This window comes from Camelus dromedarius, chromosome 11 (genome assembly GCF_036321535.1).
Source record: "Camelus dromedarius isolate mCamDro1 chromosome 11, mCamDro1.pat, whole genome shotgun sequence".
Classification (NCBI taxonomy): Eukaryota; Metazoa; Chordata; class Mammalia; order Artiodactyla; family Camelidae; genus Camelus; species Camelus dromedarius.
Window position 1 is genome coordinate 3,072,760 of NC_087446.1, and position 13,113 is coordinate 3,085,872.

The 13,113-nt window shown below is 49.5% G+C and overlaps 1 protein-coding gene across 3 annotated transcripts in view; it reads right to left on the reverse strand.

The window, feature by feature from the left end:
- Positions 1-29: 29 nt before the first annotated feature.
- PPARA (peroxisome proliferator activated receptor alpha) overlaps positions 30-13,113 on the reverse strand; it is a 65,289-nt gene continuing 52,205 nt past the window's right edge. For all 3 annotated transcript variants that reach the window (XM_031463441.2, XM_031463442.2, XM_064491359.1), the window contains 2 exons: positions 9,817-10,264; positions 30-7,550 (listed from right to left, as the gene is read on the reverse strand). In XM_031463441.2, coding sequence (XP_031319301.1) covers positions 7,303-7,550; positions 9,817-10,264 — 696 coding nt within the window. In that variant the 3' untranslated portion in view covers positions 30-7,302. The remainder of the gene's footprint in view (positions 7,551-9,816; positions 10,265-13,113) is intronic.

The following is a 13,113-nucleotide window of genomic DNA, read 5'->3' on the forward strand; positions in this document are numbered from 1 at the left end:
CACAGCAGCATCACTCAAAACTCACCAAGTAATTTTTAAAAATAGTTTATTTTTTAAAACCATTAAGGCAAAACTGTACCCTGAAATTAACTCTTTACATTCATCAGTCTTACAGTAGGACATTCCAAACACGTAAGTTCCCATAAATTCAGGATATAAATCAGTATGTGTGATCAGTTCAATCTCGTAAAGGGAAACTGGGTAACACCCAAGATTTTTAAAAAATCAAAGTTATTTTATAGCCATTTTCTAATTGCCTGGAACCGCTAACCATAAAGTGACTACAAGATCCCATTTGCTCCTCTCCACACACGCGGCTTCCTGCCGCCCTGGGTGCCCTGCCATCATGCCCAGGGAAGATCTGCTTTGGAATTCTCCTGTTTAGTATAAAATACAAAGGGTCTGTCAGCCCCCTAAGTACTTTGAGAGTATAAGGCACCCGAGAACAGTGACGATGAACACACCAAGAAACTAGGCTCAGTCCTAGCTTTGGAAGCCTGTGCCGTCCTGCCCTGTGTCTGGCAAGGCTCCCCCCTCGAGTTTCGGCGTGACGGCCCCACAGGTCCCGGTGGGCGGTACAGACAGACATCAAGAAGAAATTTGCCAAGATACAGAAAACAACGTATGGGGGACTCACGAGGGTCTGTGGCTTCTGCTTTATGCTCCGGGTTGGGCCATCTGGGGGCTGCCAGGGACCCAGCAGAGTATTTCAAATTGCAAAGTTCTTTGGTAAAATTGCACAGGTGGTAATTCCCTGAAAAGCAGACAGCTACTCACTACATAGGAATAGTTCACGGCCTTGGGCGAGACCCTGCTGTGTGGGGTCAGTGACTGCTAACCCAGCCTGAGGCAGCCTTGCTGGTAGGAATGGCAGAGAGAGACGTGCTTGTCGTCTTGTATGTGAAGCGCACAGACTTCACACACAAGGGCTCCGAGAGGAGGAGCCCTGCGAGCGCGTGCGCGCGCGCAGCTGCGTTTCAGTTGTGGTAGTTCAGCTTCCTCTGTGTTTCCGCAGGTCCAGGAGCCAGACTGCTAAGAGTACATGTCAACTAATACTGATTTCAGGAGAATCCAAGTGTCTGCTATTAGATGCATGATTGTAAGTTAGTAAAATATTTATATTAGGATTTTTTTAAAAAAATCACAGTATTTAAGATATAGCCATTAACATAGTTCTTTTGACCATACAGTGTAGAAAAAATAGTGATACTCAAATTCGAATACCGTGATCTTACCAAAAAGGGTTCTGAGTGGTATCCATCTTACGTGAGGTACATTTTTTTTTAGGCCTGAAAAAAGGACCAGGCCATCTGTGCCTTTAAAATGAAAAGACATTTCCCCAAAGTGAATGATTTTACCTTGAAATCACTTGTCTTCAGGGCCTGGGGACTTGGTGGCCCACGTGCCCATGGCCCCGCAGCTCCCCGCTCGTCCCAGGAGGCAGGGGTGATGGGGCGCTCATCCGTGCACCGGCTGGCGTGGTTCTGGACTGTTCATTACAGAACGGACTTTAGGTGCTGGGTGCCGGGGCAGGGCAGGGGGGTAGGAGGCCGGTGTGTCACCTCCTCTGGGGAAAACATGGAAGGCTTCACATGTGACCCAAACTAGCAAACACATTTTAAATTTAAAAACGTGACCCAGGTCTTAATTTGCTGTTTGTGATGTTAAAAAATTGATTTTTTTTTTTTTTGCAAATAATGCATTGAACAACCACGGGGGCACTGAGGTCCTTGCTGTTGTCAGTTGCCTCAGTCAGGATGTGACCTTGAAGTGGATGCAGTTTGGTCTGTCCTATTAGGCAAAGGAGTCCTGGAGGACGTGGCTGCATGGATCCCAGCTAGGTCACAGTGGCCCCCCTTCCTCAGAGGGGTGGAAGTAAACAGGGAGACTTCTCTTGTCTCGGGCGGAGATTCTGAGAAGCAGACGGTCTGCTGACAGCCCCACTCGACCTAGAAGGAGTCCTGATGCCTTAAGCTGGGAAGAGGCTGCTGGAAGTCAGCCGGGGTGGCACCTCTCACTTTCTGCTCCAGTGACCAGGTGGCGCCCACAGCGGCCCCCTCTGCAGCTCGAGGACCTGCCGTGTCCCAGGAAAACAGCCGAACAGAAAGCGCTACTTGACGATTGAAATGGAAGCATGAAGACTCAACTGTCTTTTTTCCCTTTTGTCTTAACAAAACTTCCAAGATCATATTTTAGCTTGTATTGTAGTTTCCAAGGAAACAGAGGGGTCTCCTGTGTTCTGAGTCAGACCGATTTCTGGCCTTTATTCTCATTCTAGTGTGTTTCACAGGCTGAGGGTCGATGGCCACGTCCCTGAATTGTATTAAAACAGCACCTAAAAGCAGACAGACTTCACCTTTGGAGCCGAGTCTTAGATCTGTCCAGGCAGAAGGTCCCCAGAGGAGACCTTGCTGTGGGGACAGTCCTTACCGGGGTAAGGCGGAAAGAGCCCAGGTAGGGAGGCGCGGTCAGCACCGTTCGGGCAGCCTGGTTACCATCACGGCCCCGCTGAGCAGTCCGCGGGGCCCTCCTGCTGCAGGCAGGCTGTGCCATCTGAAGGTCACTGCTGTCAGGAAGGCAAGATTCCCCTTAGCTGACCGCTTGATGCAGACTTGTTTGGGAAGAATCCTTAATCCCAGGGGAGCCCATAAGTCAGCTTGGCCCAAGATTTAAGAGAAGCGGGGCCACTTTGAAGATAAACAAATACAGATAACCTGGCTTTGGAAACGGCCAGCGCCTGCCTCCCGGTGCCGTACAAACGGTGAGTGTGGAGAAGGTCCTCCCTGGAAACTTTTTAACAATCCGTAAGCCCTCAGTTGATGGCATCGACCTTATCTTGTGACTTCTATGGACGGTATAATTTCCTGACCTCTCCTGAGTTGACACCACTGTTGTGAATTTAAGAGCAAGTAACCCCTCCAGGTGGCCCAGGCTAACCCGCAGGAACCCGGAGGTGGGGGAAATGCGCTAGACCTGGGGCCAAACCTGCACCGCCAGGAGAACCTTCATCCGAACCCAGGTGTTCCCATCATGGGGCGGAGACCTGGAGGAGACAGCAGGAACCTGCGTTGACAGCCTAGGTAGGTAGCTGGGAGCACCTGACATGTTTTCCTTGCGGGATCTGTGTTTTGAAAGGCAACACGGGTCGAAGAGGTACTATGAAGGTGCTGGGCTCTCCCTGGGTCCCTGGAAGCCCCCACAAAAGGCCAGGCCGGTGGTCAAGTCAGTCTTAGCTGGGAGCACTGGACTTGCTGGTTGAAACAATGGATTCATATTTAAACAGGAGTTTTAAAGACATTCCAGAGACAGATGTGGTCATTGGGTCAATACACACACACACAACCTCTCCATCGTGTATCTGGTTGTAGTTGCCAAACGTGCCCAGTGGTTTGAAATGGGAGCCAGAGGCCGGAAACGCCCGGAGCCAGGCACAGGTGCAACTGGGGGGCGGCGAGGCGTTGGAAAGCCACGGCCTGACGGAGGCTTGCACGAAGGCATCTCTCTCCATCCTCACCTGCCAGGATCTCTCCATGAACAAACAGGCTTACGCATGGCCGGCAGGCGCAGCTGGAGGTGGGAGGCCTTGGAGGGCAGGTCACCGCAAGCCGGGACCATTGCCGTTTCTCCTAAACCCGGGTACCGCTCACGCGCAGCGACTTCTGCACGTGTGTCTGTAAGGCTCCCTTCAAACGACAGAAGTTCCCCTGAAGAGTCCTGTAAACTTCTGTGTCTCAGCGCACACAGCGGCAGTGAGCGTACAGCCTGAGCCCTCAGCTCAGGTCAGACTAGAGGCGCACCAGAAAGCCCCCGCGTTTGTATGCACCTTGATTTTAACAGTGCCTCTGACAGCTCTCCTGAGGTGGCTGTCCCGCTGCGGGCTTGGGGAAGCAGGAGTTGCTAAATTAATGGTTTACTTATCATCATACGTCAAACAAAGGATCTTACTTGTGCCTTGAGCTTCTGCTCGGATCTTAGGATGCTGCCCTGGGGCTGGAACCTCTGCACGGTCCTCAAGGCCGCCTGTTTCCGTAGTTTTACGGCAGAAAGAAACACATCGCTCCAGTGGAAAGGTGCGTGCTATGCTCGTAGGAGGAAAGGGAGGAGTCCCTTTAAGAGGGACAGCTCTCAAAGGCATTAATGCGTGGAGATCCCTTCAGCTCCGTTCACAGGTATTATTTGTGTGTGCGTACATCTTTTTTTTTTTTTTTTTTGGGAGGGGAGGTAATTAGGTTTATTTAGTTAGTTAGTCTTAATGGAGGTCCTGGGGATTGAACCCAAGACCTCGTGTGTGGTAAGCACACGCTCTACCTCTGAGCTAGACCCTCCTCCCCCATCCTCTTTGGGAAGATGCTTTAAACTCATCTCACCAGAGAGCTGTAGGAAGGTCACAGGGAACCTGGAGACAAGGCGGGAAGGAAGGAGGGGCTCCTAAGCTCCGGCAAAATTCAAACTGCTCCCAAATCCCGCACCCACTGATGGCTGGAGGGGACCCAGTTTCTGACAATACCGGATGTCACCAAAACAACTCCCTGCATGTGCAGCCCTCTGGCCTCTCGTGGGGTGGCCGGTGCAGAACTCAGTGCGGGGGGCTCCAACTGGAAATGCCCAGGAGGCAGAGGAGGGGCGCCGCGAGCCCCTCATCCCTCTTTCCCGTCAGCACTGGAGACAGAGGCTGCCCGTAACCTGTGGTCTCTGGGGAGTCCAGCCCTCTGTGCTATGACAGGTGAGGACATGAAGAATCAGGTTTAAACAGCGACTTGAAGGTGGGCTCAGGGTGGTGCAAAGGGGGCCCCCACGTCCTGTGTCCAGCACCGGGGCAGCGGGCTCCACACTCATGGTCGAAGCACCTGGAACCTGCTGCAACGCTTCGTTGTCGCTGACGCTGACGATGTCCACTGAAGCCCAGCCAGCAGTCCGTGCACCCCTTAAAGTTCCTATTGGACGTACTACCGTGTATGGCCTGGTGAATAACTCGTCCATATTTGACTATCAGTGCTCTGAGAAATCTTGGATTAGGTGGCCCAAAATATTCCGAGTGGCAATCAGTGACACCGTCGTTCAAAACGAATTTCTTCTTATTAACAAGGGAACAAGGTCAAGCGACTTTCAGGCTGAGGTCGCTCGCGGCCTCCTCTGTGGCTTCCCCAGGGGTGCGGCGGGTACTCTGGCTGGGCCCCGGGAGAGGCCGAGGCTCACTGACGCGGCCGATGCAGCGCCTGGGCCCCTGTCAGCTGCTCCTACGGCCAGTATAAACTGGGAGCTGTTTTACGTAGGTTTCATGAGGATCTAAACAGGATGGACAGCTTTTCTGAAAGCCTGCGTCTCAAGGTTCACTTTCCGAAGTCGCGTCCATGTGAGTGGATCTGTCCCGGGACACCAGAGCGAGGGGCGACACACGCCTGGCCCCAGAATCCAGTCCGCGACCCGAGACCCGCAACATGCCACAGCCCGCCAGGCTCCCAGCCCGGGGAGGTGGCACTTTAGGAGAGAACAGGAAATGGATGCACCGCGTGACTCAAAGCCCTTCTGACTTAGGGAGACCCTTGATTGGTGTCATTCTAAAGAGGAAATGCCTTTGTTTGCTTCCAACAGATCCTTTGATTGGATATTTCTTGAAAAATGAAGATAAAAAACATTGCTACATGTGTTATGTCAAAAGGACGTCCTGATTGTAACCTTTGCTTTTTTCTAGTTGAAGTCTCACAGTTCTGCTTATAGTGATGCTGATCTTGGGAACTTTACCAAATTCCATCCTAGTCACTCTTTAACAGCAAATAATAACAATGACCTTACAGAACCAAATTCCTCAAAGATAAAGGGGGAGGGAGCTAAGGTACAACCAGGCCGTAAGTGCTGTCAGTTCAGGAGGCGTCCAGGGACCCTGCGGAGTCAACAGAGCCTGCAGGCTCAGCCCGTCTGGCTGGCTCGGGGGGAGGCCCTGCTGCAAGCCCTCTGACAGGACAGTTCATCTGGCGGACAGAGAGGCTTTCCAGGTCCAGGTGTTCTGAGACACACCCATAAACAACACTGCTTTCGTAACTGGACCGAGGCTGAGGAGCTGCTCTTTAAGGCTGAAACAACTATTTTAGATACTGGGCCAACCCCCTTCCGCACATAGTTGGAAGAGGAGACAACTCTCCGTCTCTGTGACAACAACCAGCCTGTCAGGAATCCTGAGATTAATACGACCCTCTTTCACACCCCACCCCTCCGTTCTCCAGATGAGACCCCTGCCCACCCCTGAGCCACGCCATGAACTTGCATCTGCCACATCTTCTCTCCATGAAGCAGCTACCACCAGCAAGTGTTTAAAAAAAAATAATAAAGCTGCATATTTCAAAAAGCAACATAGAAAAAGACCACAGAGCTGCCTTGATGGGGGCAGGGGGCCCAGAGCAACATTTACAAATCATTTGTCAGTTTGCCCCTGAAGACACGCCCATGGCCCCCAAAAGCCTGACTGGGCTGGTTCAGATTTGAGGGGAAATCGAGGTGAGAGGAATGGGAAGCTGACCTACGTTCAGAGTCTGTCTCGTCCCTGCCAACCACAGACGCTAGCTTCACACGGCAAAGAACCAAGTCCAGAGGGGCCTGAGACCCGGCTTCCAGGACCTTCTACACAAACCTGGGGATAGACTTCTCCACGTATCAGCCCTAAGCAGGAAAGCAGCACACTGAAACAAAGCCACCCCGCCCGCGCACAGCTTATCAGGAATTCTCGGAATCCTAAATCCTATGATGAAAAAAGCCCAGCATGTTGCCTTTCTTCAAATTCAGGGAACATAATCGAAGTCTTCTAAATAAATACTTGGCTGCTTCTAAAACGCCTAAACTTTGGATGCACCTAGACTCACAGGATTATGAAAGTTAGAAAGTGCTGATTAGTTTTCAAAATTAGAAAGGAGCACGACAGTCAAAAGGTGGCGAAAAGGGAAGACAGCGTGAGTTCTGAGGCTAACGCGACGGCAAATTACGAACATGATGTAAAGAAACCTGTGATGATTAACTAACATCAGGTGTGTTAAAATCGGACCGCTGAACATCATTCTCCTTAATTTTCCAAGTCCTGACTGTCAGCCGCCTACCATCGGCATTTCAATACTTTGCACGCGCTCAGAAGTACTGGTTAAAAGAAGACAGAGACGTGGAACAGGACTCGGTTACCCGGAGCCCAGACTCCCGTCATGTAAGGCTAAAGTGTGGCTGCGTGTGCACAGTCGCACCGCCGCCACCGCTCACGCGTCGTGCTGTCGCCGGCAGAAACCCTGCACGAGTTCCTCTTCTGGGTTCACGGGTGGGGCATCAGTACATGTCCCTGTAAATCTCCTGCAGCAGCGGGTGCAGAGCCGCGTCCGACTCTGTCTTCTTGATGACCTGCACCAGCTGCGCGTGCTCCGTGACCAGCTGCCGCAGGTCTGCCAGTTTCTGGAGGAGTTTTGGGAAGAGGAAGACGTCGTCAGGATGGTTGCTCTGCAAGTGGAGCCTCAGAACGTGCACAATGCCCTCCTGCATTTTCTCAATGTGTCCCACATTCAGGAGGCCGGGCCGATCTACCCTCGAAAGAAAGAAAAGACGCCTGAATGCCGTGATCTCCGCGTTAACGCCGAGTAACGGTTTTCCAGCTTGAGAAAACCGAACATTCTTATTTTACAGAAAGCTTAGCTGCCTTTAGGTGCTGTCAACTTGCCTGGAAAGTGGAACTGGATTTTCCCAAAGTCGCCAGGCCTAGAAGGGGTAGACAGTTAGGGCAAATACTCATTCCAAAATATACCTACTGCCTTAACTCAACTCCCTACCTTACAGGGCGGCCGCTTCCTCTAGGATTGATCTGATTGCCACCTGTCAGGGGAAACCCCCAGCATATTAGGTGAAGCTCTGCACACAACCAATTTTGCATAATACGGGAAATGAAATTCTCCTCCCCACGTCTTCCTAGATCTTTGGCGTCAACGATATTTGAGGCCTGTGATTAGTTCACCGTAGGCTTTGTGGTATAAAGCACTGTTGCAGGTACCTTCTCGTATAAATCGACTTGAAAGACAGTGGAGTGAGAAATGAGTGGAAGGATGGATACTGGCTGGAGAGGGTGCTGAGGACACCCGCAGAGGGGAGGTCCGAGGCCTGGCACGGGAGAGGCGACGTGGACAGCAGGCGACTCCCCGGGGCGGCTCAGACGCAGGCCCCAGGCTCCCTGGACAGCTCAGACCCTGTGCCCCCCGCCCCCAAATCCAAACTCCATAGGCGGCGCTCTCTTTAGAGTCCTACTCGTTACCAGGATTTTCGAAAGTGTTGCTAATGATGTGGATTTTCCTTTGTTAAATAAATATAATTGTTAAGTTTTTAAACAGAGAGATTTAAAAAATAGTAAGTAAGCCCCCCTCGAATTTTAACCCCATCATACAGATTTAACGGATATCCCACCAGACGGTCTCTGCTCTGTGACGGGAACGTCCTTTATAAAACTGTGGCCATACTGCTTAGAAACAGTTCTGCCTGGCTTTCATCCACAACACAACTCTGGAGCGTGCGCACCAAGGACAATGACAGATCACATGCGGCTGCCTTGTGGTTCTACGCATTTTGCCAGAGCACAGGACAGAGCACAGGACTCCCCCTGCCGGACTGTGCCCAGCTGGATGGTCAGAGGGACGGCCTCGTGCAGCTGAGCACCGCCCCCCGCCCCAGCCCCACGCATGGAGTCTGGGCAGCTGCGGCCAGCCTCAGTTCTGCCAGGGAGGGACTCGGGGGGACTGCACAGCTCCGGGGAGTCTGAGGAGGCCGTGGCCCCATCAGTCTCCCCAGGGCTGAGTGAGGTCAGCTGAGTTTACGGTAGAGGGATGACCTTCTTAGACCCAGGACAGGGCTATTTAAAGGAACATGACACTGAGCCAAAAATCTGGGGACTGCAGCTCCCCCGCACAGAGGCCCAGACCTCCCTGCACTGGGATCCATTTCCTTTGGCAAAGCACATTTTGCAGTCACTGCCAGTTGGTTACTGACATTTTTCACTATGAAACAGTGTAACTACACCAACAAAGGCAGCGACTGGACTAACATCTGTGTGCACTTTATAGAATACTGTCCGTGATGTGGATCTAATACTATAATAACAATTATAACACAGTCGTCCCTCGGTAGCCATGGGGGACTCGCTCCAGGACCCCCAAGGACACCAAAATCCACAGATGCCCACGTCCCTTCTATAAGATGGCATATTACCTGCGCACACCCCCCCGTGCACTGTAAATGAGCTCTAGATTACCTATAACACACAGTACAATGTAAATGCTATGTAAATAGTTATAAATACAGTGTAAATGCCATGTAAATAGCTGTCGGTGCGTGGCAAATTCAAGCTTTGCTTTTTGGAGCTTTCTGGAAATTTTTTTCCTGAATCTGCAGTTGGTTGAACCTGCAGATGCGAAACCCACAGAAATAAAGGGCCAAATGTATATGATAATAATATACACCATACACTATAATATTATTATACCTGATATATAATAGATACTAGATATAATGGATAACAGATATAATTACACTAGCATTATTAATGATATGCTATAAGTAGAATATATATTTATGTAATTATAAACAGAACATATTTCTATTGCGCAAACGTGTTTGTATATAAGACATGCTGTAATATGACATGTGGTGACGACATTCTCACCCGTTGCCAGTGGGGACGCGGGGCTCGGACGCCGCGCGGGCTCCGCTGGGGCCTGGCTCCTGCTCACAGCGGGGCCGCCCCCGCCAGGCCTCAGGCAGGAGGCTGTGAGCGACAGGCACCTGCGGAGGAAATCGGTAACTTACCTCCGCAGCAAATGATAGCAGCCACGAAGAGGGAGATATCACTGTCATCCAGCTCGAGCGCGTTGAACTTCATGGCGAAATCAAACTTGGGCTCCATGATGTCGCAGAACGGCTTCCTGAGGCTTTTCAGGAACTCGCGGGTTATGAAGCCGTTTCCGTAGGCTACCAGCATCCCGTCTTTGTTCATTACAGAAGACAGCATGGCAAATATGGCCTCGTAAACCCCGTACTTCAGCAGGGTGACCTGATCGTTCAGGTCCAAGCTGGCGAAGCCCGGGATGGACTTGGCGAATTCCGTGAGCTCCGTGACGGTCTCCACGGACGTGCACTGGCAGCAGTGGAAGATGCGGACTTCTGCCTCCTTGTTCTGGATGCCGTTGGCCACCAACTTGGCCACCAGCGTCTTCTCGGCCATACACAGCGTCTCCATGTCGTGGATGACAAAAGGCTGGAAAGGGAGACACTGGGATAAGTCAGGTGGTTGGTGTCAAGCTGTCCTCTTAATTAGCAAGAAACTGATGGCAGTCACTGTATTCCAGTCGCCTGTGGAGACTCAAAACATGTGCAAAACACAGCCCTCATCCTTAGCCCCAAAGCGAGCTGCCGATAAGAATTACTAGAGAACAATGTAAGTCAGTAAGGTGACAATCACCACTGCCTGACACTGGAGGGGACTTCACTGCTAAGAAGCTAAAGTACTGATTTTGATGATAAAGCTAACAAGAAACAGAGTATCAGCAGGGCACTTTAAACATTTTATAATATCCTCTGAACTCCCAAATACGACTGCAATAGCCTTACCTGCAATCATTCTTTTTTAATATTTTTATTTTTAAATTTTTATTTATTTATTTTTTGGCTTTGGGGTTTTTTAGGGGGGATATTTATTTATTTATTTATTTATTTCAGTGGAGGTGCTGGGGATTGAACCCAGGACCTTGTGCATGCTAGGCATACACTCTACCACTGAGCCATACGCTCCCCCCAAGAATTCTTAATTTTATCATTTTGTGAACTTCAGAGATAACCACCATTATCCAACACTGAGCATCGAATGAATGAATCTGGCACGTAATCACATACAACTCAGAAAGTTGGCATTTGTGTAGACGTCAACAAACGCGCATTGTTAAGCCCGCGCTCTCTGGGCACAAGCGGAAAAGCCCTGAAGGGCTCTTGTTTCTCAGGGCAGGAGACTGAAACCTCCTCCCCAGTGCCCCACCTTCTGAAACAAGCATCAAGTCCCCATGGTAGCGCCTAAACGTGGCCTCACCATCTGCCTCCAAACCCACCGGTCCTGCCACTTCCTAAAGATCTAGAGAGGAAAGAAGAGGCGGCTGGCATGTTATTTGAAGACAACGTGCCCAGAAGGGATGGTGTATCTGGGGGGCTTAGGAGAACGGGCACAGACACCGCTGCTGGCTGAAATCCACGCCAGGTCTGTATGCGGAGCAGAAGAAATGGCGTCTCCAAGGGCAGTCTCTGATCTATACTGTGCTCCACAGATCAGAAATTAAGTTGGCGGAGGCATTATTTTCAGTCCCCACTTAGTGTCCAGGCAGCCCAGCGATTTTAAGCACTGCTCTGCCAGTGGGTAAAACCCATCACTGACCATGCATCTGGGCTCACGGCATGGCACGTGCCCTATTTCTGGGCTGACAAGAGCAGCTGGAAGAATCACAGTACAAAGCCATCTGCAGGGCACCTGCGGGGTGTCCCTGGCCCAGAAGCAAGCTGGAAGTGTTGGAATAATCTGATGACTGCACTTAAAATTTTTAAACAGAATTTGAATTTGCAATATAGTGTTGGACCAAAAAAAAAATTCTGATTCCACATCAGAGGAAAGAGAATACTTTTTAAATTATCTGTGAGCGACTGAAAACATTCTGAGTATAAAATTCAAAGCCAAACTTCTAAAACTCCTGTTTGATAAAGGAAGACTAAAACTGTCTCTCTCTAAAGACTTTAAAAGCAGGCCAGATCTACCATTGTTCTGGGAAAGTTTGCGGGCACCTCTGCTTCACAGAAGTTGGAGCTCAGATTTAAAGAATTAACGTTAATAGGATGCACTAGAAAAATGTTTTTAAAGGAGAGATGGCACTATTTCCTCAACTCCAGAAAATACAATATTAGGTCACCCTGACTTTATTTGAAGCATTGGCTTTTTAAAAGGACCTTCAGCAGAAATAAAGGTATTAAATAAAATTTAAAAAAACGAGTGCCATTGTCAAAAAAAAAAAAAAAAATTCGAGAAACACTGAGTTAAATGAAGTTAGGGCCTGCCAGAGCCTTTAATGCAACGAGTGTCCAGGACAGGGTTAGGGTGAGCAGTGGTTCCAAGTGTCTGATTACAGAATGCTTGTCTATTTATTTGTTATTTTTTGGTACAACATCTCATAGGACCAGCACACATTGGCTCTATAATCTGCAGGGTCCAGTGTAAAATGCCACTTAGAAAAAAGTGATTAAGAATTTCAAGACTGGGACCCAGAGCATTAAATCCCAGCGCAGGGCCCTTCTAAGCAGGGGACATTGTGAAACAGAACGGGTGCCCAGGAAGCTGGCCCGGCACCAGTTCTGTGTGAAACATTCTCTCTTAAATGGAGACTTAACTGGTAACAGATATCTCATTTCTTTTAAATAAAATTATCACTTGGATTTTAGAAGGCAGGCCTCATTCACAGGCAAAATTAGAAACCATATGAATTCAGAAAAAGTGCTAACATTGAAAAACCATGTTTATTGAAGCCAAAGAGAAACTGTATAGTAAGACACTTGAAAATCTGCCAAACCTTATGGAGAAACATTCTTGATAAGACTATTTTAAAAATCCAGGAAGCTTATATTTAACTCTGAAATGTGCCTTTTATAGCCAAGCTTGAATATGAATCTATCTGACGTTACAGGAGGTCATTTCGAATCAGCGGAGCACATTGCCAAGACTTTCAGCAGCACAGGGCAGAAAGCTGCCCACCTCCCCAGACCGCCCCACACCAAGCCCAGAAGCCTCCCCGCACTGATACATGCCACCCCGGCTCGTGCCTAATGGTGTCCTCGGTGTGTTAATCCTGTTATTTATAAGAAGTCCTCTCCAAAACACATTTAAACAGCATTTTCTATAAAGTTGGGCAGTGCCATCTTCTAGGAGAAATCTGTGAATTATTGGTAGAATTGTTTTGGGTGAAATTATTTCATAAGCTTTTGGATGGGTTTTACTACGCATTTCTAGATGCACTAACAAGAGCAGGTAGTAAGTGTGTCCCTCAATCTGAAGACAGCTTAAGATGTAGGTACGAT